Source organism: Pseudophryne corroboree, chromosome 10 (genome assembly GCF_028390025.1).
Source record: "Pseudophryne corroboree isolate aPseCor3 chromosome 10, aPseCor3.hap2, whole genome shotgun sequence".
Lineage (NCBI taxonomy): Eukaryota > Metazoa > Chordata > Amphibia > Anura > Myobatrachidae > Pseudophryne > Pseudophryne corroboree.
Genome location: NC_086453.1, coordinates 99,880,930 through 99,905,145, shown reverse-complemented (window position 1 = coordinate 99,905,145; position 24,216 = coordinate 99,880,930). Strand labels below are relative to the sequence as shown.

Genomic DNA, 24,216 nt, shown 5'->3' with positions numbered 1-24,216 from the left:
AAGATAGTACAGAGTAGAACGCGACGTTCCGATGGAACCTCGCTACGAATTGTCTCGCCCCCTATAACATGAGACACTTTGGGGGGAATTCAAATGTTTGAAAAGTCAGTTGGGTGTCTGTTTTTTTCCTATCTAAAAGACAGGAAAAAACAGACACCGAACTGACTTTTCAAACATTTGAATTCCCCCCAGAATATGCTTCTGTCATTCAATTAACATGGACAGCCAAACTGATTCGTTAATCTATTACACCAAGAATCCCATTACCTGTTAATCACTGCTAAAGACAAAATATATTTTACCAATTAAATAAATCAGAATAAATTAAAATCCAAGCTTTGTACCCACTTCAAATTTGTTTTATCCAGTAAATCCATTGTATTAAATCTAGTATATACAGGCACATAATCTCTTATGCAGATATACCATTTATCAAATAAATAAACACAAATAAAAAAATTATTTGATTACGGTTGGTTAGTAATTCTATCATGCATACAGACAGACCTGACCACTATTTCCTACATTTAGTATGAGGGGAGGTGTTACTGTGATGGAGGCATGGTGCACTAAATTACATATAATAAAAGGTTATCTGGAGAACCCCTAATCTCAAGCATTCTAGATAATACTTCAAATATGTGCTGTAAAAAGTGTATCTAGGATTTGCACCGTCTGTTACCCCTTATGGTGTGTACACACGGGGAGATTTTTTCTTACGATTTTGACTATATAGTCAAAATCGTAAGAAAGGTTAGTGCAGATTGTAAGGTGAAAGTCACCTTGCGATTCCGATGCGCGGTCGGCATCGCCAGACTACATAGATTGTGCAGGCAAGTCAATTTTGACTAGCTCTATAGAAAAGATGGTCAAAATTGACACCAAAATCTCACATAAGTCAGTATCGCAAACACACTCATTCTATTTGTTTGCAATGCCGACCTAACCCTGGTCACATAGTGAGAATCGGGCATAGCACGAATCTCACCGTGTGTATGGGCCTTAACAATTTGTAGTCTGATTTTATTTTAAAATATAAAACATTATGATGCACATTGTCATTATGTGAATATAAAATAAACATAAGAGACCATGTAAATAAAACAGTTACTTTCTCTAACATAAATACCGCCATCTCCACAACTAGATGCCCTACAGACACCAGCTTTACAATAAGTAAAAATAGTTTTACCTTTGTTTTCCAGTTCTCCATGGCTAACAATTGCTCTAGAACCTACCACGGCCGCCTGGCACACGTGTACCCTCTCTCATAAGCTGGAGTTGTAACAGTGACAGTTTGTAGAATCTCTCTGGGACGCTATGGTCAAACTGATAAGTTAAATGGCCAGGGGGTGGGTGTAGATAGTATTCTAGGACCTCGCCCATCAAAACGATTCAACATGGAAGCTCAGAGTATGTTATCAGTGGTGCTCAGGCTAGACTTTCTTTTACGGAAACCAAATGAATGAGACCCTGTTATCTGGGCTCATGAGGGTAACTCCCCTCAGAGTGCTGAGCGCCCAAAATGAACACTACCATCTATGCAGATAGCCACGTGTATCAGTTGCTGAACGTAGGCAAAATGGATCACACAATAAAAAGATATTTCAGAGCAGGTCCTTTCCATGCCTACATTTCTCCAAAATCACCCTATTATTTATTAGATTCAGATTTTTTGCATGTGCCCACTAAGGAGCAAAGAAAACACATGGCTGTCACGTTAACGTAACATGTTCTCAAGGCCAGTCACATATGCTGCAAGTGTGCATGAGGTCTAAATGTTCTTACAAGTCGGATATACAGTAGTAGACACCAAAGAGACTTTGCCTCATATTAAAGTGCCTCAGAAGTAGCACAGATATGAATTAAAATGGGAAATGTCTAGCCATTATCGAGCATGTTTACTTAGTAATGATGAACAAGAGAGGCAGAGCGGAATGGCTTTTTTTGGCTACGTAGATACAGATCTATTATTCTGTGAAATAGTAGAAAAGGAGTTGTTTAGTGAGCAGCCTGAGCCAGCAAATTTCCCTGTTGGCAGCGCCTGTGTACACGCTTACGCAGCCCTGCCCATGCAATCGCAATGGCTGTGAAGGCCTCTCTCTACCTGATTGACAGGTAGAGGCGTTCATGGGGCGGGGGTGTTTTTCGGGGAGGCTGCGTGACATCAGCATGCTGTACAGCCCCCAGCATTAAAAAAAAGAAAAAGAAAAAAAAGAAGAAGATTGCAGATTCTGCTTTTTAGCAGAATCTGCAATCCAACCTGAAAACCCCCGCAGAGCAAATTTGGTTTACAAATGTGTTGCACAGAAGATGCAATATATCTGTGAAAGACGTCTTTCACAGACATATTGCTTGTACACACCTGCAGATCGGCAAAAGATATATTGGCCGATCAATTGATTGGCCACTATATCTACCAGTGTGTACCCAGCATTAGTCGGATAACCTAGGCGGAGTCAAGTTCTGCAGATTCATCATTGGAACACCTACTTTCAGTGGTTTTCCCTTTATTGCCCCTCTTTCTGATGTCACATTGAAAAGCTGTCCAATAGTGAAAACGCCATCCAAATTTAGGGGCCCAGCGCCATCTTGCCTGTTGCGGCGGCTGCGTGTGACGCCACGCAGCCGGGACCCCGACACGCCCCTGTTCGCGCCGCACAGGCCACCGTTCGGGCTGCCCCGCTACGTTTCCTTCCTGAAAATGGAACGCCGCCCCCCCCTCTACCACCCCGCAACCGCCTCTGCCTGATTGACATGCAAAGGCGACCGCATTTTCTGCGGCACCCCGCAGAAAATGCGGATGCATGCGCAGTAGGGCCCGCTGCGCATGCGCCCGCGGCACCCCCGCAAAAATTCTGGACGGATCGCGATTTGCGATCCGACCTGAATTAGCCCCTTAGCCAGTAGTTTTTATGTGATGCCGGAACGAACAGACAAAAATGACGAGAGAAAAAAAAAATTGTCTCCTCAGTTCATAAACAGTCCCTAGAAGTATATTTCTCTCAAAAAATTGCTATGTACAGACACAACCCTTCTCGTTTTATAATATGTAGAGATGATTCACGGTCAGGTGACATTATTCGGTACGGCTCACCAGAAGTAACATAGGCACTGTTCTGCAGGTTTACCTTTTTGGGGGGGAAATACGCTACAGTTTTTTGGGGTGTTTAAAGGGGCCAATGTATTGTTCAGAAAAAACATTTAAAAACTGCTGTTTCCACCTGATTTCCATTAAAGCTGTAATGCAGGAGATATCTTCTGCGTTAATTAAGGACCTGCAGAACACTGTAGCCTATAGTCTACCTTTCAGCAAGATAGTGAGAATTTTGGATCCCTACAGGGCAGCCTACATGTACACGTGGTCAGTAAGATGGTCGCATAAGAATACCAAGGCTAAAATCCACAGTAAAGTGATAGCATCATTGTACTTTTTACTCGACGTAGGACTGGCTCTAACTGGAACCAGTCCTGGCCACAGGAATTGATAAATTGGCCCTTTCAAATTTCTTAGCTCAGTGACAAGAAATTAATTTGTATGCAGGGCCTTTATGTCACCAATAATACACCCCTTAATTATGTCAGGGTTGCCCTTTATTTCATTAAAGTTTAAAAAAGAAATGAAGGATCTGCGTAAACAGCAATAACAGTGACACATGCAGACTAACATATGAAAAAGAAGGGGCATCAAACAACTTGTTCCCCACCAATTTGGAAAATCTGATGGGCACAAGCAAAGGTAATTGCGAAGCTCACTTTTCTAAAATGAATTTCCTTCTCATGGATTAAAAAAGGCAGTTTCCCCAAACAGCCACCCTATCGAGCTGCTCTAATTATACCCCTTTCACATCGCAATGCCGCGTCGCACCAGGGAATTGGAAACGGGTCCGGGACCCGGCATTGGACCCTTTCACATTCCGCATATTGCCCGGTTGCCATTGCAGGCGGGGGGCGCGGAGACGGCACTGGGAGATGAGATCATCTCCACACCGCCACTCCCTATGCTGTAAACGGCTCCCGGGTCGTATCGACCCAGCAACCCATTCACACTGCTCCTGACCCGGTAATAACTCTTCTTTATTCCCGGGTGGAATTACCGGGTCAGGCGACCTGGGAATTCGTCACTGACCCCTTTCACACCGCACAGCGACCCGCGTTGACCCGGCAATATACTGTGTCGATACCGGGGTATTTGTGCGGTGTGAAAATAAGATTTTACTCACCGGTAAATCTATTTCTCGTAGTCCGTAGTGGATGCTGGGGACTCCGTAAGGACCATGGGGATTAGCGGCTCCGCAGGAGACTGGGCACAACTAAAGAAAGCTTTAGGACTACCTGGTGTGCACTGGCTCCTCCCACTATGACCCTCCTCCAGACCTCAGTTAGGATACTGTGCCCGGAAGAGCTGACACAATAAGGAAGGATTTTGAATCCCGGGTAAGACTCATACCAGCCACACCAATCACACCGTATAACTCGTGATACTATACCCAGTTAACAGTATGATAACAACTGAGCCTCTCAACAGATGGCTCAACAATAACCCTTTAGTTAGGCAATAACTATATACAAGTATTGCAGACAATCCGCACTTGGGATGGGCGCCCAGCATCCACTACGGACTACGAGAAATAGATTTACCGGTGAGTAAAATCTTATTTTCTCTAACGTCCTAAGTGGATGCTGGGGACTCCGTAAGGACCATGGGGATTATACCAAAGCTCCCAAACGGGCGGGAGAGTGCGGATGACTCTGCAGCACCGAATGAGCAAACTCTAGGTCCTCCTCAGCCAGGGTATCAAACTTGTAGACTCTTGCAAGAGTGTTTGACCCCAAACAAGTAGCAGCTCGGCAATTTTGTAAAGCCGAGACCCCTCGGGCAGCCGCCCAAGAAGAGCCCACTTTCCTCGTGGAATGGGCTTTTACAGATTTAGGGTGCGGCTGTCCAGCCGCAGAATGTGCAAGTTGAATCGTGCTACAGATCCAGCGTGCAATAGTCTGCTTAGAAGCAGGAGCACCCAAGCTTGTTGGGTGCATACAGGATAAATAGCGAGTCAGTCTTTCTGACTCCAGCCGTCCTAGAAACATATATTTTTCAGGGCCCTGACTACGTCCAGAAAACTTGGAATCCTCCAAGTCCCAAGTAGCCGCAGGCACCACAATAGGTTGGTTCACATGAAAAACTGATACCACTTTAGGAAGGAATTGGGAACGAGTCCTCAATTCCGCCTTATCCATATAAAATACAGATAAGGGCTTTTGCATGACAAAGCCGCCAATTCTGATACACGCCTGGCCGACGCCAAGGCCCACAGCATGACCACTTTCCACGTGAGGTATTGTAGCTCCACGGATTTAAGTGGCTCAACTCAATGCGACTTCAGGAAATCCAACACTACGTTGAGATCCCACGGTGCCACTGGAGGCACAAACGGGGGCTGACTATGCAGCACTCCCTTAACAAAAGTCCGAACTTCAGGCAGTGAAGCCAGTTCTATTTTGGAAGAAAATCGATAGAGCCGAAATCTGGACCTTCATGGAACCCAATTTTAGGCCCATAGTCACCTCTGACTGTAGGAAGTGCAGAAATCGACCTAGCTGAAATTTCTCCTTTGGGGCCTTCCTGGCCTCACAGCACGCAACATATTTCCACCATATGCGGTGATAATGGTTTGCGTTCACTTCTTTCCTAGCTTTAAATAACGTAGGGATAACTTCCTCCGGAATGCCCTTTTCCTTCAGGATCCGGCGTTCAACCACCATGCCGTCAAACGCAGCCGCGGTACGTCTTGGAACAGACAGGCCCCCTGCTGCAGCAGGTCCTGTCTGAGCGGCAGAGGCCATGGGTCCTCTGAGATCATTTCTTGGAGTTCTGGTTACCAAGCTCTTCTTGGCCAACCCGGAACAATGAGTATAGTTCTTACTCCTCTCCTTCTTATTATTCTCATTACCCTGGGTAAGAGAGGCAGAGAAGGGAACACATACACCGACTGGTACACCCACGGTGTTACCAGAGCGTCCACAGCTATCGCCTGAGGGTCCCTTGACCTGGCGCAATATCTTTGTAGCTTTTTGTTGAGGCGGGACGCCATCATGTCCACCTGTGGCCTTTCCCAACGGTGTACAATCATTTGGAAAACTTCTGGATGAAGTCCCCACTCTCCCGGGTGGAGGTCGTGTCTTCTGAGAAAGACTGCTTCTCAGTTGTCCACTCCGGGAATGAACACTGCTGACAGTGCTAACACATGATTTTCCGCCCATCGGAGAATCCTTGTGGCTTCTGCCATCGCCATCCTGTTTCTTGTGCCGCCCTGTCGGTTTACATAAGCGACCGCCGTGATGTTGTCTGACTGGATCAGCACCGGCCGGTGTTGAAGCAGGGGTCTAGCCTGACTTAGGGCATTGTAAATGGCCCTTAGTTCCAGAATATTTATGTGTAGGGAAGTCTCCTGACTTTTCCATAGCCTTGGAAGTTTTTTCCCTGTGTGACTGCCCCCCAGCCTTGAAGGCTGGCATCCGTGGTCACCAGGACCCAGTCCTGTATGCCGAATCTGCGGCCCCCTAGAAGATGAGCACTCTGCAGCCACCACAACAGCGACACCCTGGCCCTTGGAGACAGGGTTATCCGCCGATGCATCTGAAGATGCAACCCGGACCACTTGTCCAACAGATCCCACTGGAAAATCCTTGCATGGGACCTGGCGAATGGAATTTCTTCGTAAGAAGCTACCATCCTTCCCAGGGCTCGCGTGCATTGATGCACCGACACCTGTATACGTATTAGGAGGTCTCTGTCTAGAGACGACAACTCCTTGGACTTCTCCTCCGGGAGAAACCCTTTTTATCCTGTTCTGTGTCCAGATCCATACCCAGGAACAGTAGACGCGTCGTAGGAACCAGCTGCGACTTTGGAATATTCGGAATCCAGCCGTGCTGTTGTAGCACTTCCCGAGATAGTGCTACTCCGCCGTAACAACTGCTCCCTGGACCTCGCCTTTATAAGGAGATCGTCCAAGTACGGGATAATTATTTCGGCCATTACCTTGGTAAATACCTCTGTGCCGGGGACAGACCAACGGCAACGTCTGGAATTGGTAATGACAATCCTGTACCACAATTTTGAGGTACTCCTGGTGAAGAGGGTAAATAGGGACATGCAGGTAAGCATCCTTGATGTCCAGTGATACCATGAAATTCTCCAGGCTTGCAATAATCGCCCTGAGCGATTCCATTTTGAACTTGAACCTTCGTATATAAGTGTTCAAGGCATTCAATTTTAGAATGGGTCTCACCGAATCGTCTGGTTTCGGTACCACAACATTTTGGAATAGTAACCCCGGCCTTGTTGAAGGAGGGGTACCTTGATTTCACCTGCTGGAAGTACAGCTTGTGAATTGCCGCCAGTACTACCTTTCTCCGAGGGCAGCAGGCAAGGCTGATGTGAGGTAACGGCGAGGGGGAGTCGCCTCGAACTCCAGCCTGTATCCCTGTGATACTATTTGCAGAACCTAGGGATCCACCTGTGGGCAAGCCCACTGGTCCCTAAAGTTCCCGAGACGCGCCCCTACCGCACCTGTCTCCACCTGTGGAGCCCCAACGTCATGCGGTGGACTCAGAGGAAGCGGGGGAAGATTTTTGATCCTGGGAACTGGCTGCTGGTGCAGCTTTTTCCTTCTTCCCTTGTCTCTGTGCAGAAAGGAAGCGCCTTTGACCCGCTTGCTTTTCTGAAGCCGAAAGGACTGTACCTGAAAATACAGTGCTTTCTTAGGCTGTGAGGAAACCAGAGGTAAAAAATTTTCTTCCCAGCTGTTGCTGTGGATACGAGGTCCCAGAGACCATCCCTAAACAATTCCTCACCCTTATAAAGGCAGAATCTCCATGTGCCTTTTATAGGCAGCATCACCTGTCCACTGCCGGGTTTCTAATACCCTCCTGGCAGAATGGACATTGCATTAATTCTGGATGCCAGCCGGCAAATATCCCTCTGTGCATCCTTTATATCTAAGACGACGTCTTTAATATGCTCTATGTTAGCAAACTATTATCCCTGTCTTAGAATATTAATATTATCTGACTGGGTATCAGACCACGCTGCAGCAGCACTATTTATGCTGAGGCAATTGCAGGTCTCAGTATATAACCTGAGTGTGTATATACAGACTTCAGGATAGCCTCCTGCTTTTTATCAGCAGGCTCCTTCAAGGTGGCCGTATCCTAAGACGGCAGTGCCACCTTTTTTGACAAACGTGTGAGCGCCTTATCCACCCTAAGGGATATCTCCCAACGTGACCTATCCTCTGGCGGGAAAGGGTACGCCATCAGTAACTTTTTAGAAATTACCAGTTTCTTATCGGGGGAACCCACGCTACTTTACACACTTCATTCATTCATCTGATGGGGGAACAAAACACTGGCTGCTTTTTCTCCCCAAAAATAAAACCCCTTTTATGTGGTACTTGGGTTCATGTCAGAAATGCATAACACATTTTTCATTGCCGAGATCATGTAACGGATGTTCCTAGTGGATTGTGTATATGTCTCAACCTCGTCGACACTGGAGTCAGACTCCGTGTCGACATCTGTGTCTGCCATCTGAGGTAACGGGCGCTTTTTTGAGCCCCTGATGGCCTTTGAGACGCCTGGGCAGGCGCGGGCTGAGAAGCCGGCTGTCCCACTGCTGTTTTACGTCATCCAGCCTTCTATGTAAGGAGTTGACATTGTCGGTTAATACCTTCCACCTATCCATCCACTCTGGTGTCGGCCCCACAGGGGGCGACATCCCATTTATCGGCCTCTGCTCCACCTCCACGTAACCTTCCTCATCCCACATGTCGACACAGCCGTACCGACACACAGCACACACACAGGGAATGCTCTGACTGAGGACAGGACCCCACAAAGTCCTTTGGGGAGACAGAGAGAGTATGCCAGCACACACCAGAGCGCTATATAATGCAGGGATTAACACTATAACTGAGTGATTTTTCCCCCAATAGCTGCTTGTATAAACAATATTGCGCCTAAATTTAGTGCCCCCCCCCCCCCTCTCTTTTTAACCCTTTGAGCCTGAAAACTACAGGGGAGAGCTCGGGGAGCTGTCTTCCAGCTGCACTGTGAAGAGAAAATGGCGCCAGTGTGCTGAGGGAGATAGCTCCGCCCCTTTTTTGCTGACTTTTCTCCCGCTTTTTTTATGGATTCTGGCAGGGGTATTTATCACATATATAGCCTCTGGGGCTATATATTGTGATGATTTTGCCAGGCAAGGTGTTTATATTGCTGCTCAGGGCGCCCCCCCCAGCGCCCTGCACCCATCAGTGACCGGAGTGTGAGGTGTGCATGAGGAGCAATGGCGCACAGCTGCAGTGCTGTGCGCTACCTTGGTGAAGACTGAAGTCTTCTGCCGCCGATTTTCCGGAACACTTCTTGCTTCTGGCTCTGTAAGGGGGCCAGCGGCGCGGCTCCGGGACCGAACATCAATGGCCGGTTCCATGCGGTCGATCCCTCTGGAGCTAATGGTGTCCAGTAGCCTAAGAAGCCCAAGCTACCACCAGTTAGGTAGGTTCGCTTCTTCTCCCCTTAGTCCCTCGCTGCAGTGAGTCTGTTGCCAGCAGATCTCACTGTAAAATAAAAAACCTAAAATATACTTTCTTTCTAGGAGCTCAGGAGAGCCCCTAGTGTGCATCCAGCTCAGCCGGGCACAAGAATCTAACTGAGGTCTGGAGGAGGGTCTTAGTGGGAGGAGCCAGTGCACACCAGGTAGTCCTAAAGCTTTCTTTAGTTGTGCCCAGTCTCCTGCGGAGCCGCTAATCCCCATGGTCCTTACGGAGTCCCCAGCATCCACTTAGGACGTTAGAGAAAGTGGTATTACTGTTACACCAACCTTTGGGAAGTGTTGGGAACGAAAACAAGTAATCAACAGCTAAAGCAGCATTTTGCAATGCTCTGCAGATGGCTATTTCTCCTTTCCAAATGAAGCCTTAGAGTACAGCATAGACCAGCTTTCCCATCTTAGCGAGTAAACCGAAGAACCTGTTCCTTATGTCTAATACTGGCCATACACCTTGTGAATGAAACTATCTGACAGATCAATTATCTAATATTGCCATATACTGTGAGATAGTTGGTCTCTGTCTGATGGCGATTATAGCCACTGTTAGATCTAAGCAGCAATGACCACATCTGTCAGGGATGATGAAAGCCTACTCATGCTTGACAGGGTGATAATTGTTGCCCAATCGCGGACATACTCTGTGCACTTATCAGCTCAGACAGCCAATGATCAGCTGAGTGGGACAATTGCGCAGTGCATGTCCGCCTTAAGGAGAACAGTTCTACATGTGCTCAATTTAATGATGTAAAAAGTTGCCCATGAACAGAAAGATTGTTAAAATTGTATCCGTTACATGTCGCGTGATGTAATGTGCTTGTGTCATGATCCGTTCTGTGTAAATAGTCAGCACTTTGTTAAACAATATACACACTACGTAGACAAAAATGATTGGACAAGCGAAATGGTGTTCTACTGCAGCAGGCATGCGCTCGTGAAGGTATAAAATAGTTATAGGGGCACTGATTAGACCATTTGCAAACGAAATGACTTGCAAGAAGGAGCTAACAGAGTTTGAAAAGGGGATCACGTAGGCTGCGCAATGTCATGTTTTCAGGGCGATGCTGGACTGGTATACAAAAAATTCAGTAACCCGGATGTACTGGCCAGCTCAAAGCCCAGATCTTAATACCACTCAGAACATCTGGGATCAGTGTTGCAGATGTTCACTGTGCTTGAAGCGGAATGGTAAAACATACCACCTACTGTTGTCCAGGAACTTGTGGACAATTTGCCAAGAAGGGTGTCTGCAGTAATCACCACACGTGGTGGACCTACAAACTACGGGCGTCCATAAAATCTCGTTGATCTATTTGCTGCAAGCGTCCAATCACTTTTGTCTATATAGTGTGTATATATTTGATTAAATATGGTCACTCAAAGAGGACATATTTCCTGGGTTTGCAGTGCAAGATACAACCCTATAAAAAGACTGATTTCACATGACAAAGTCAATATACACTTCCTACGCCTCAGAGATTAAAAGAAACAAATTATCGCTGAACCAGTAACTATCCTCTGAGGACCACCCCAACAGCAGCTGTAACAGCTTCCGCTAACAAATGCACAACTTCTACAATCGCGGCGCCATATTAAGAAAATTACTTTGAACCCAGATCCACAATTTTCTCCTAGCAATAAAGTAAAGTAATGTTCTTTGCTGAGTAAATATTCTAAAAAACACAAAAACTAATAAAAATATATTAATGCTTCTAGATGACAATTTTACTCACTATGATGAGATGCTGTATTAACGCAAACAATGGAGTTGTGACTGATGGCATTATGTAGTGCCCCCATAATATGCCACAGTGCAGTGCCCTAATTCATAATATGCTCCAGAGCAGCGCCTTAAGGGCCCTACACACTTGCCGATGTGTGCAGCCGATATGAACAATCTCGTCCAGTAATGAACGAGAGATTGGTCATATCTCTCAGTGTGTAGGCACCAACGATCAACAATGCATGGCCCTGCCATCGTTCATCGTTGGCGCCGGCTCGTTTATACCTGCAAGCCAATATGGACAATATCGTCCATATTAGCATGCAGGGCTATGGGGCCAGGTGACACCAGGGAGTGAAGAAACTCACAGCCCTCTCGCCGCATCTTCCGTCGGCCACAAGAATCAAAACATGCTAAAGAGCAGCATTCCCAATTCATATGCCACATAGTAGTGCCCCCAATTCATAAGACACACATCAGTGAACCTTAGTTCAAAATATGCTACACAACAGAGTCTCCAATTCATGAAGTAGACTGATACCGCTTTCAAATCGCAAATGCCAGATCCCACCCGGGAAGAGAAACGTGTCCTTACCGGGGGAGATCCGGCATTTGCTCTGCTTTGCTGGCTTTTCGACCCGCCAATATACCGGGTCGGTTGCCATAGCAGGGGGGGGGGGGGGGGCGCAGCAGCAGCAGGGGCAGAGGCGGCGCTGGGAGATGAGCTCATCTCCTGCGCCGCCTCTCCCTATGCAGTGAATGGGAGCCGTATCGCATCGACACGGCTCCCATTTACACTGCGCCTGACCCGGTATTCAACCCGGTAATAACCCTTCTTTTATACCAGGTTAAATTACCGGGTCAGGCGACCCGCTAATTCGGGCTAAGTGCTTTCACATCGCATACTGACCCGTGTCGACATGGCAATATGCTGTGTCGATACCGGGTTATTTGTGCGATGTGAAAGGGGTATGAGTGGGTATCAAGGACCTTTTCCTGAAAACTGAAGTTCCCTGAGAACAAGCATAGGAACACAATCAGCCTACATGAAACAGGTCAAGCATGAGGGTAGAGGAATGCAGCATGTGACCATTACAGCCATCGGGGATGCAGTGGATTTGTGAGCAGTGCATCTAAAGAATGTTTGTATTCTAGATTAAAGCTAGGTACACATCTGACATATTAGAGAAATGGTTCACAAATTTTATTTTCTTCTAAAAGCAGTGCCAGAACATCCGGTATCCAGTGCAGACACTGCTCAATTATCATTTCTATCTGAGCAATATATATCCGTAGAGATCGTTGAAGTGACGTTTTTAAATGCACTTTTTGATGAGACCTCTGTACACACTGCAGTCGTGCCACGATATCCGCTAATTGGGACATACAAATCTAATGCAGCACTCCTGATATCATGAGCAGATCTGATTGCTTCTGAAACAACCGCCGGTCCCGGGTGCTGTGTACACACGGGATGCGGTCAAGATCCCGCCGAACAGGATCCAGGCGGTCGAAATACTGACACAGGGATCCCAACCGGCACAATCCTGACATTCTCCCTCTGTGGGTGTCCACGACACCCATAGAGGGAGAATAAATTAGTGTGCTGAGCGTAGCGAGGCACCATGACCGCAGCGTGGTGAGCGCAGCGAGACCGCAAGGGGCTGCATTGCGCTTGCCCCCGCCGGGATTGTGTCGGTCAGGATCCCGGTGTGGGGTATTCCGACCGGTGGGATCTCGTACGGATTCCGTACACACTGTGCAATAACCAGACCGAGCAGCCTAGTTAACTCCCTCGACCACACCAACTAAAAAAAAAATAAAGTTTCGAATGGCCCAAAGGCTAGTATTCGCATCACAAAATAGCTTTAGGCTGGATAGTGATATAACTGCCACCGGTTATGTCAGGTTTCAACTGCATTACCAGAGAATGTCTTTATCAGAGTAGCAGCATAACAGCTGCTTAGGTCCAGCATCCCTGTATGTAATGCAGATTTCATGTTAAATGCAGCCTCTGGAGTCTAACGTGCGGGAAAACCCATGGTTTCCAGCATTTTATGCAGAATACTAATGTGCATCTATCAGAGCAATTCAATTGTTGCTCCAATCAGACGCCCATTAGTAGTTTATGTGCCTGAAAGCTCCGGGATTAGCCACGCAAAATGGCTAGGACTTTAAACACTTTTTTCTTGCACCTCTGAAAGCTGCAAGAAACAAATGTGACTGCTGTGACTTATCTGATTGAAGCATCAATTGAATAGTTCCGGTAAACGCCCATCTCTATAGATGCCCAGCAGGGGGTGTGCGCAACAATTGAATCACCCCCAGGGTGTCTAAGGGCCTAATTCCGATCTGACTGCAGTTGTGCGAATTTGCACAGGTTTGCGATCGGACAGTCGCCGCCCAGCCAGAGTGAAAATCCGCCCCCCGTGCAAGTCTGCGTACGCCATGCAAAAAGCTTTGCCAACGGCAATCAGCTGCAAATCCGTTCGCAACTCACACACCATTGAATGCTTTTTCCAGTCTGTGTGTAGCCCAGGACCTACTCCTACAGTGCAAAAGAAACAGGCTGATCGGGCCAGAGCTGACACACACCCTCCCTGAAAACGCTTGGCAACGCCTGCCTTTTCCTGACACTCCCAGAAAATGGGCAGTTACCACCCCCAAACGGCTGCTTACGTCAATCAGCCTGCTTACGCCTAGCGATCGATAATCGGCCGCCATGCGATTTCGCACAACAGTGATCAGTTCTGAAGTAGGCCCCAAGTACACAAATAATAAAAATTTACTTACCGATAATTCTATTTCTCATAGTCCGTAGTGGATGCTGGGGACTCCGAAAGGACCATGGGGAATAGCGGCTCCGCAGGAGACTGGGCACAAAAGTAAAAAGCTTTAGGACTACCTGGTGTGCACTGGCTCCTCCCCCTATGACCCTCCTCCAAGCCTCAGTTAAGATACTGTGCCCGGACGAGCGTACACAATAAGGAAGGATCTTGAATCCCGGGTAAGACTCATACCAGCCACACCAATCACACCGTACAACTTGTGATCTGAACCCAGTTAACAGTATGATAACAGAAGGAGCCTCTGAAAAGATGGCTCACAACAACAAAAACCCGATTTTTGTAACAATAACTATGTACAAGTAATGCAGACAATCCGCACTTGGGATGGGCGCCCAGCATCCACTACGGACTATGAGAAATAGAATTATCGGTAAGTAAATTCTTATTTTCTCTAACGTCCTAGTGGATGCTGGGGACTCCGAAAGGACCATGGGGATTATACCAAAGCTCCCAAACGGGCGGGAGAGTGCGGATGACTCTGCAGCACCGAATGAGAGAACTCCAGGTCCTCCTCAGCCAGGGTATCAAATTTGTAGAATTTAGCAAACGTGTTTGCCCCTGACCAAGTAGCTGCTCGGCAAAGTTGTAAAGCCGAGACCCCTCGGGCAGCCGCCCAAGATGAGCCCACTTTCCTTGTGGAATGGGCTTTTACAGATTTTGGCTGTGGCAGGCCTGCCACAGAATGTGCAAGCTGAATTGTACTACAAATCCAACGAGCAATCGTCTGCTTAGAAGCAGGAGCACCCAGCTTGTTGGGTGCATACAGGATAAACAGCGAGTCAGATTTTCTGACTCCAGCCGTCCTGGAAACATATATTTTCAGGGCCCTGACTACGTCCAGCAACTTGGAATCCTCCAAGTCCCTAGTAGCCGCAGGCACCACAATAGGTTGGTTTAAGTGAAATGCTGAAACCACCTTAGGTAGAAATTGAGGACGAGTCCTCAATTCTGCCCTGTCCGTATGAAAAATTAGGTATGGGCTTTTATAGGATAAAGCCGCCAATTCTGATACACGCCTGGCTGAAGCCAGGGCTAACAGCATCACCACTTTCCATGTGAGATATTTCAAGTCCACAGTGGTGAGTGGTTCAAACCAATGTGATTTTAGGAATCCCAAAACTACATTGAGATCCCAAGGTGCCACTGGAGGCACAAAAGGAGGCTGTATATGCAGTACTCCCTTGACAAACGTCTGAACTTCAGGAACAGAAGCTAGTTCTTTTTGGAAGAATATCGACAGGGCCGAAATTTGAACCTTAATGGACCCTAATTTGAGGCCCATAGACAGTCCTGTTTGCAGGAAATGCAGGAATCGACCCAGTTGAAATTCCTCTGTAGGGGCCTTCCTGGCCTCGCACCACGCAACATATTTACGCCAAATACGGTGATAATGTTGTACGGTTACATCCTTCCTGGCTTTGATCAGGGTAGGGATGACTTCATCCGGAATGCCTTTTTCCTTCAGGATCCGGCGTTCAACCGCCATGCCGTCAAACGCAGCCGCGGTAAGTCTTGGAACAGACATGGTCCCTGCTGGAGCAGGTCCTGTCTTAGAGGTAGAGGCCACGGTTCTTCCGTGAGCATCTCTTGAATTTCCGGGTATCAAGTCCTTCTTGGCCAATCCGGAGCCACGAGTATAGTCTTTACTCCTCTCCTTCTTATGATTCTCAGTACTTTTGGTATGAGAGGAAGAGGAGGGAACACATACACTGACCGGTACACCCACGGTGTTACCAGAGCGTCCACAGCTATTGCCTGAGGGTCCCTTGACCTGGAGCAATATCTGTCCAGTTTTTTGTTGAGGCGAGACGCCATCATGTCCACCTTTGGTTTTTCCCAACGGTTTACAATCATGTGGAAGACTTCTGGGTGAAGTCCCCACTCCCCCGGGTGGAGATCGTGTCTGCTGAGGAAGTCTGCTTCCCAGTTGTCCACTCCCGGAATGAACACTGCTGACAGTGCTATCACATGATTTTCCGCCCAGCGAAGAATCCTTGCCACTTCCGTCATTGCCCTCCTGCTTCTTGTGCCGCCCTGTCTGTTTACGTGGGCGACTGCCGTGATGTTGTCCGACTGGATCAATACTGGCTGACCCTGAAGCAGAGGCCTTGCCTGACTTAGGGCATTGTAAATGGCCCTTAGTTCCAGGATATTTATGTGAAGTGACGTTTCCATGCTTGACCACAAGCCCTGGAAATGTTTTCCCTGTGTGACTGCTCCCCAGCCTCTCAGGCTGGCATCCGTGGTCACCAGGACCCAATCCTGAATGCCGAACCTGCGGCCCTCTAGGAGATGAGCACTCTGTAACCACCACAGGAGAGACACCCTTGTCCTTGGAGACAGGGTTATCCGCTGATGCATTTGAAGATGCAATCCGGACCATTTGTCTAGCAGATCCAACTGAAAAGTTCTTGCGTGGAATCTGCCGAATGGAATCGCTTCGTAAGAAGCCACCATCTTTCCCAGGACCCTTGTGCACTGATGCACTGACACCTGGCCTGGTCTTAGGAGCTTCCTGACTAGGTCGGATAACTCCTTGGCTTTCTCTTCCGGGAGAAACACCTTTTTCTGTACTGTGTCCAGAATCATCCCTAGGAACAGCAGACGTGTCGTCGGAATCAGCTGCGATTTTGGAATATTTAGAATCCATCCGTGCTGTCGTAGTACTATTTGAGATAGTGCTACTCCGACCTCTAACTGTTCTCTGGACCTTGCCCTTATCAGGAGATCGTCCAAGTAAGGGATAATTAAGACGCCTTTTCTTCGAAGAAGAATCATCATTTCGGCCATTACCTTGGTAAAGACCCGGGGTGCCGTGGACAATCCAAACGGCAGCGTCTGAAACTGATAGTGACAGTTCTGTACCACAAACCTGAGGTACCCTTGGTGAGAAGGGCAAATTGGGACATGGAGGTAAGCATCCTTGATGTCCAGAGACACCATGTAGTCCCCTTCTTCCAGGTTCGCTATCACTGCTCTGAGTGACTCCATCTTGAACTTGAACCTTTTTATGTAAGTGTTCAAGGCTTTCAGATTTAAAATGGGTCTCACCGAGCCGTCCGGCTTCGGTACCACAAACAGCGTGGAGTAATACCCCTTTCCCTGTTGTAGGAGGGGTACCTTGGTTATCACTTGCTGGGAATACAGCTTGTGAATGGCTTCCAATACCGCCTCCCTGTCGGGGGTAGACGTTGGTAAAGCAGACTTCAGGAACCGGCGAGGGGGAGATGTCTCGAATTCCAATTTGTACCCCTGAGATACTACCTGCAGGATCCAGGGGTCCACTTGCGAGTGAGCCCACTGCGCGCTGAAAATCTTGAGACGGGCCCCCACCGTGCCTGAGTCCGCTTGTAAGGCCCCAGCGTCATGCTGAGGACTTGGCAGAAGCGGGGGAGGGCTTCTGTTCGTGGGAAGATGCTGTCTGTTGCAGTCTTTTTCCCCTTCCTCTGCCCCGGGGCAGATATGAGTGGCCTTTTGCCCGCTTGCCCTTATGGGGACGAAAGGACTGAGCCTGAAAAGACGGTATCTTTTTCTGCTGCGAGGTGACTTGGGGTAAAAAGGTGGATTTCCCAGCCGTTGCCGTGGCCACCAGGTCCGATAGACCGCCCCCAAATAACTCCTCCCCTTTATACGGCAATACTTCCATATGCCGTTTGGAATCCGCATCCCCTGACCACTGTCGCGTCCATAATCCTCTTCTGGCAGAAATGGACATCGCACTTACTCTTGATGCCAGAGTGCAAATGTCCCTCTGTGCATCTCGCATATATAGGAATGCATCCTTTAAATGCTCTATAGTCAATAATATATTGTCCCTGTCCAGGGTATCAATATTTTCAGTCAGGGAATCCGACCAAGCCACCCCAGCACTGCACATCCAGGCTGAGGCGATTACTGGTCGTAGTATAATACCAGTATGTGTGTATATACTCTTAAGGATATTTTCCAGCTTTCTATCAGCTGGTTCCTTTAGGGCGGCCGTATCAGGAGACGGTAACGCCACTTGTTTTGATAAGCGTGTGAGCGCCTTATCCACTCTAGGGGGTGTTTCCCAACGCGCCCTAACCTCTGGCGGGAAAGGGTATAATGCCAATAATTTTTTAGAAATTAGCAGTTTCTTATCGGGGGAAACCCACGCTTCATCACACACCTCATTCAATTCATCTAATTCGGGAAAAACTACGGGTAGTTTTTTCACACCCCACATAATACCCTTTTTTGTGGTACTTGTAGTATCAGAAATGTTCAAAACCTCCTTCATTGCCGTGATCATGTAACGTGTGGCCCTACTGGAAAATACGTTTGTTTCCTCACCGTCGACACTGGAGTCAGTGTCCGTGTCTGTATCGACCTGAGGTAACGGGCGCTTTATAGCCCCTGACGGTGTTTGAGACGCCTGTACAGGTATTAACTGATTTGCCAGCTGTCTCATGTCGTCAGTCTTTTGTAAAGTGCTGACACTATCACGTAAATCTTTCCATAAGACCATCCAGTCAGGTGTCGACTCCCTAGGGGGTGACATCACTAACACAGGCAATTGCTCCGCCTCCACACCATTTTCCTCCTCATACATGTCGACACAACGTACCGACACACAGCACACACACAGGGAATGCTCTGATAGAGGACAGGACCCCACTAGCCCTTTGGGGAGACAGAGGGAGAGTTTGCCAGCACACACCAGAGCGCTATATATATTTATATATATACAGGGATAACCTTATATAAGTGTTTTTCCCTAATATAGCTGCTGTATATATTTCTATGCCAATTTAGTGCCCCCCTCTCTTTGTTTTACCCTGTTTCTGTAGTGCAGGACTGCAGGGGAGAGTCAGGGAGCCTTCCTCCAACGGAGCTGTGAGGAAAAATGGCGCCAGTGTGCTGAAGAGATAGGCTCCGCCCCCTTCACGGCGGCCTTTCTCCCGCTTTTCTATGGAAATTTGGCAGGGGTTAAATGCATCCATATAGCCCAGGAGCTATATGTGATGTATTTTTTGCCAACAAAAAGGTGTTTTATTGCGTCTCAGGGCGCCCCCCCCAGCGCCCTGCACCCTCAGTGACCGGAGTGTGAAGTGTGCATGAGAGCAATGGCGCACAGCTGCGGTGCTGTGCGCTACCTTATAGAAGACAGGACGTCTTCTGCCGCCGATTTTCCGGACCTTCAGTCTTCTGGCTCTGTAAGGGGGCCGGCGGCGCGGCTCCGGGACCCATCCATGGCTGGGCCTGTGATCGTCCCTCTGGAGCTAATGTCCAGTAGCCTAAGAAGCCCAATCCACTCTGCACGCAGGTGAGTTCGCTTCTCTCCCCTTAGTCCCTCGATGCAGTGAGCCTGTTGCCAGCAGGTCTCACTGAAAATAAAAAACCTACTTTAAACTTTTCCACTAAGCAGCTCAGGAGAGCCCCTTAGCCTGCACCCGTCTCGTTCGGGCACAGAAATCTAACTGAAGCTTGGAGGAGGGTCATAGGGGGAGGAGCCAGTGCACACCAGGTAGTCCTAAAGCTTTTTACTTTTGTGCCCAGTCTCCTGCGGAGCCGCTATTCCCCATGGTCCTTTCGGAGTCCCCAGCATGCACTAGGACGTTAGAGAAATATGACAATACGTTTCATTTCAGTGAGAAACATCCACTCTTAGCTCAAGTGACCAAAGAGGAACTAGAAAGTTAAAGGGAACAAACTGTTTAGTCCCAGAGCTTACTATCCAGTTCCATATTACACACTTCAGCACTTGAGGCAAAGTATCTGAAACTCTCAGGGCAGAATCTAACGGGGTGAATTAAATTCAGTGTGAGATTGTTAAGTTACGGGATGAGTGCCCGGAGCTAATTAACTGGCGGCGCTGTAAACTCGCGACTAGAGGATTTCTAATTCCACCCTCCCAAGGTGTGTGCAGAAATATGCCTTAACTAGTGCCTCGCTGCTAGTTGTGGGCTTTCCGCATTCACTAACAGCATCGCGCCCGGCACCTCGTCAGGAGATGCCATTTACCATAACACAGAGGGACATGTACTAAGCAGTGATAAGCGTGGAGAAATGAGCCAGTTGAGAAGTTGCCCATGGCAACCAATCAGCTGCTCTGTATCATTTTAAAGTATGCAAATTATAAACGTTACTTCAATGCTGATTGGTTGTCATGGACAACTTCTCCGCTCTTTTCACTGCTTAGTACATATCCCCCTAAGCCACAGACAAACGTTATATCCTGACTTAAGTACTAATTGAATAGCTCCAGGCACATAACCCAGGAGTTAATGCAACGTGTGGAGAACGGAATTCCCCCCCAAGTTTCCATTGTGCAATTTTGCAATGGTTGATGCTAGATTCAAGTGGCCTAAGGGACCTTTTACGTCAGGGGGGAGGAGCCACAACACAAGGGGGAAGAGCTAGGCCAGCGGGATAGTTCCTCTACTATCCACGCCACCAACTATTACCTTAAGTAATCAGGTGGCCCGAAGCATGGCGAGCGAAGCACGGCCGCGAGGGTACTTTTCGGGTACCCTGTTCGGCCGTAGCTACTCCCACTGGTGACGTGTCTCCTCCCCTAGTGATGTCAGAAGGTCCCTTCTCCCACTCCGATTTAGAACCAACCATTTTGCAATGGGATTTAAAGCTCTTTACATCTTGCAGCAAAACCATTGAAAAATCTAGCTTTGCCAAATCAAAGCCTATTGCATTTGGTCATCGGATTATTCAGATTTGACAGAATAATGTGTACAGTGTGTAATACAGAGATAACATCTTTGATTTTCAGGTTGAAATGATTTCATTAGGAGGCATAGCCAGTTAGCTGCTGTGTAAATGACAGCCTGGACTTATTCAATCAGATTCTGCATCCCAGTTCATAACGCAGACTTTGCGTTAAATGCAGCTTCAGGGGTTTAATGTGCGGGGAAACCCAAACATATTCACATGACTGCAAACGTGTGTACGGAGCAGAAGGGCATATTTCTCAAGTGGTAACCAGACTGGGTGGATCTTGCCTATGGCGACATATGTTCTTGGAGTGTCTCCGTGGCGGTTACGGCTCAGGATAATAATTGTATTTATAAAGAACTTTTCTCCCACAGGACTCAAAGTCCCTTCACATACATCAAAAACATGGTACATTTACTGATGACGAGTGGGATTCGATCTTTGGTACTTGTTTCAAAATTTCCAAAATGTATTAACCACTCAGAAAAGTATTTCAAATTGATACAAAGAGCATATTTTACCCAAGAAAGACAACATAAAATCTGGCCCTCTACGTCACGATTTTGTTGGAGGAAATGTGGAGGGACAGGCGATATACATCATATTTTCTGGGCTTGCCCGCAGCTACAATCACTTTGGAGAGGTGTTTCAAATTATGGGTCAGATCTTTGGAGTGGATATTCCTGCAGACCCCATCTCAGCTCTATTTCACATTTATTTGGGTCAGCGGTCTGCTGGGGATAAATATGTTATGGGACATATCTTTATTGCTACCAAGGCTGCGATTGCTCAGCTCTGGAAAACAGAGGCAATCCTATCTTTGTTAGTTATTCAGAATAAGATACATAAACACTGTATGTTTGAAACGGCTGGGGCTAAATATGCTTTATCTTTATAGAGAACAAATGGGCCACTCCACCATATATAGTTCTCCCAACTGACCTGTCTGTGCTAAATTCTCCTCATTAGGATTTGTAATAACCTTCATTATACTATGTATCTTTTACTTAAAGTTAAACCGGGCCTCCAACTTGTTGTATATAGTGTACCTGGCTCCCTGTTTTTTCCCTCTCTTCTTTTTGTACCACATTTGTTTGTGAAAAATTTTCAATAAAAAGTAATGTTTAAAAAAACAAAAACAACAACCATGGTACACTGTACAAAAGGCACTAGAATTACAGCAAGCTGAAACACATACAGAAATAATAAACAACAACTAATACTAGAGCGCACAGTAAGCATACTGATGGATTGGTGCAGACATTTTGGGTAATAACCTCCACAAGTAGTATATTCCACCCACGCAAGGCACAAGGGGAGGTAGCCATCTTGGGCGCACTACGTAGGATTACCCCGGGTGGAATAAGGCACAACCAGGAGGAGCGGACACAAAATGGGCGGTTGCAGCATCCTAATGCTAGGAGTAGGGTCCCAACAGGCAAGTCCATTTTTTATCCTATCCACAAGCGTGCCAGATGAGGCAGCCATAGAGGGCGCACCATGAAGTTTATGCTATGGGAGATAAGCCCTATGGAGGATAAGACTGATGTGAATGGCCAAATATTCTCTGTAAAGTGCTGCAGAATATGTGTGCGCCATATAAATAACTGGTAATAAATAATAAGCCACACAGGGACCTGAAGCATAAATGGGGAAACTGACAAGTGTGTAATAGTCATACAAAAGTATGAATAGATACATGTCAGAGTCAGGCTGCTGAACGCCAAATTTTTCCACCAATTCCAAGTAGTAAAGTTTGTGTTTCCAAGAGATACTATATATCCAGCAGCAAGTTCTGCATCTGACCTGGTTGACTGGATCACAATTTCTGGGATTTCAGATGAGCGCACAACAATATATTATAGTTAAGCATAAAGTCAGCTGGCTTTATATAATTTGTTCATTTATCCGAATGACATAGTGCAGGTGCACTGTGAGCGCCCACCTGTCTCTCTCTATACATATACAGACACCTACAAGCTAGGTAGCAATGTGCATGTAAATAATATGTTAGCAGACACTGTCCCCCAGGCAGTCAGATCATAGGATAATCAAAGGAGTGACTTTATTCTGCTCGTGCTGATATTTCACTATAGAACTTTTTGAAGTGTGTGACAAGAGCAACCACCAATCACAGGAGATCTACAAAGCGCTTTAACCAATCACAGCACAGCGGCACACCGCTGCAACCAATCACCGCTTCAGAAATGATTATTCTTACTAACTCACCATAATCGCTTCTAAAGGCTACCAGCAGATTCTAACGCGTTCTGTACCAATAAGACGCAGTACGGTGAAACGAACCGGCATAATATTCTACCCCGGTCACAGTGGGTCATCTTAGTCTAATGCAGCATGCAGCGGCCGCCATCTTGCTGTACGTCCTTGACTTTTCCGCTCTTCCGCGTCCCAATGTCCCATCCATGCCTTTTTTTTTTCATCATACTTTACACATAACTTTATTGAAAAATAACAAAAACAAACACTGCATGTGTTTCAGTGTAATAACGCTATTTGACAGGCGGAGTCGGAGATAGCCCGGATGTGACTTTGCAAAATCTTTAGTAGTGTGGATGCCATGCTATTGTGCTCTGTGTGAGCAATGCATAGCCATAGGCTAATAATAATAAGCACATGTGCAAGAGAAGATCATATAAGAGATGAACAATCGTGTAAATCTCAAGCACATACACATGTAACATACAGGACGTAACACTGCGCTGGTGTTTAATTATAACAGCTATTGCACTTGTGGCCCCATATAAATAAAGGATAATAATAATAAAAAATGTTTTCAATAAAAAAAAAGTTTAACTGAAATAAAACATACATTAAGTAATTCAGGTAGGATAACAGCAGTGGTTCCCAAACTGCCTAGGCACCCTGGGGTGCTGTGAGGCTCTTGCAGGGGTGCCTCAGGTTGATGGTCTAGGTCTCGGACAAAATCAAATTATTTATGGTCAAAGTGATAAGCAAAACCAGTGCTAGTGGCTGCCAATCATAAAACGTGGACAGTTAGAACCACAATCATGTCCACCACCACATAAATGACCCAGGGCCGTAACTAGAGTAGCCTTGCACATAGCAAAATTTTACTCTGGGCTTTCTCCCCCCCCCCCCCCGGAATGCAGAGCCGGCCCTAACCAATATGATGCACTAGGCAAGATTTTGGCTGGTGCCCCCTTGTACAGACGCTTGTTCCGCCTCTCACCCTGTACCCCTTTCCCAGCACCATCACCCCTCACCCATCGCAGTCCTCATTTTGGTGCTCCTACCCCCTATATTTTAAATAGGACCAGTGTGCACATTCAGTGTGCAGCCCAAAACGGTGCGTGTTCTTGCTGGGA

The 24,216-nt window shown here is 47.1% G+C and overlaps 1 protein-coding gene across 2 annotated transcripts in view; it reads right to left on the bottom strand.

Annotated features, from left to right (window-relative positions):
• HMBS (hydroxymethylbilane synthase) overlaps window positions 1-23,323 on the bottom strand; it is a 63,409-nt gene extending 40,086 nt beyond the window's left edge. The window contains exon 1 of one of the 2 annotated variants that reach the window (XM_063942644.1): window positions 23,099-23,323. In XM_063942644.1, the coding sequence (XP_063798714.1) occupies window positions 23,099-23,101 (3 nt within the window). In that variant the 5' untranslated portion in view covers window positions 23,102-23,323. Of the gene's footprint in view, window positions 1-1,192; window positions 1,284-23,098 lie in introns of those variants that run through there. The other variant, XM_063942643.1, reaches the window with a different exon arrangement.
• Window positions 23,324-24,216: the final 893 nt, after the last annotated feature.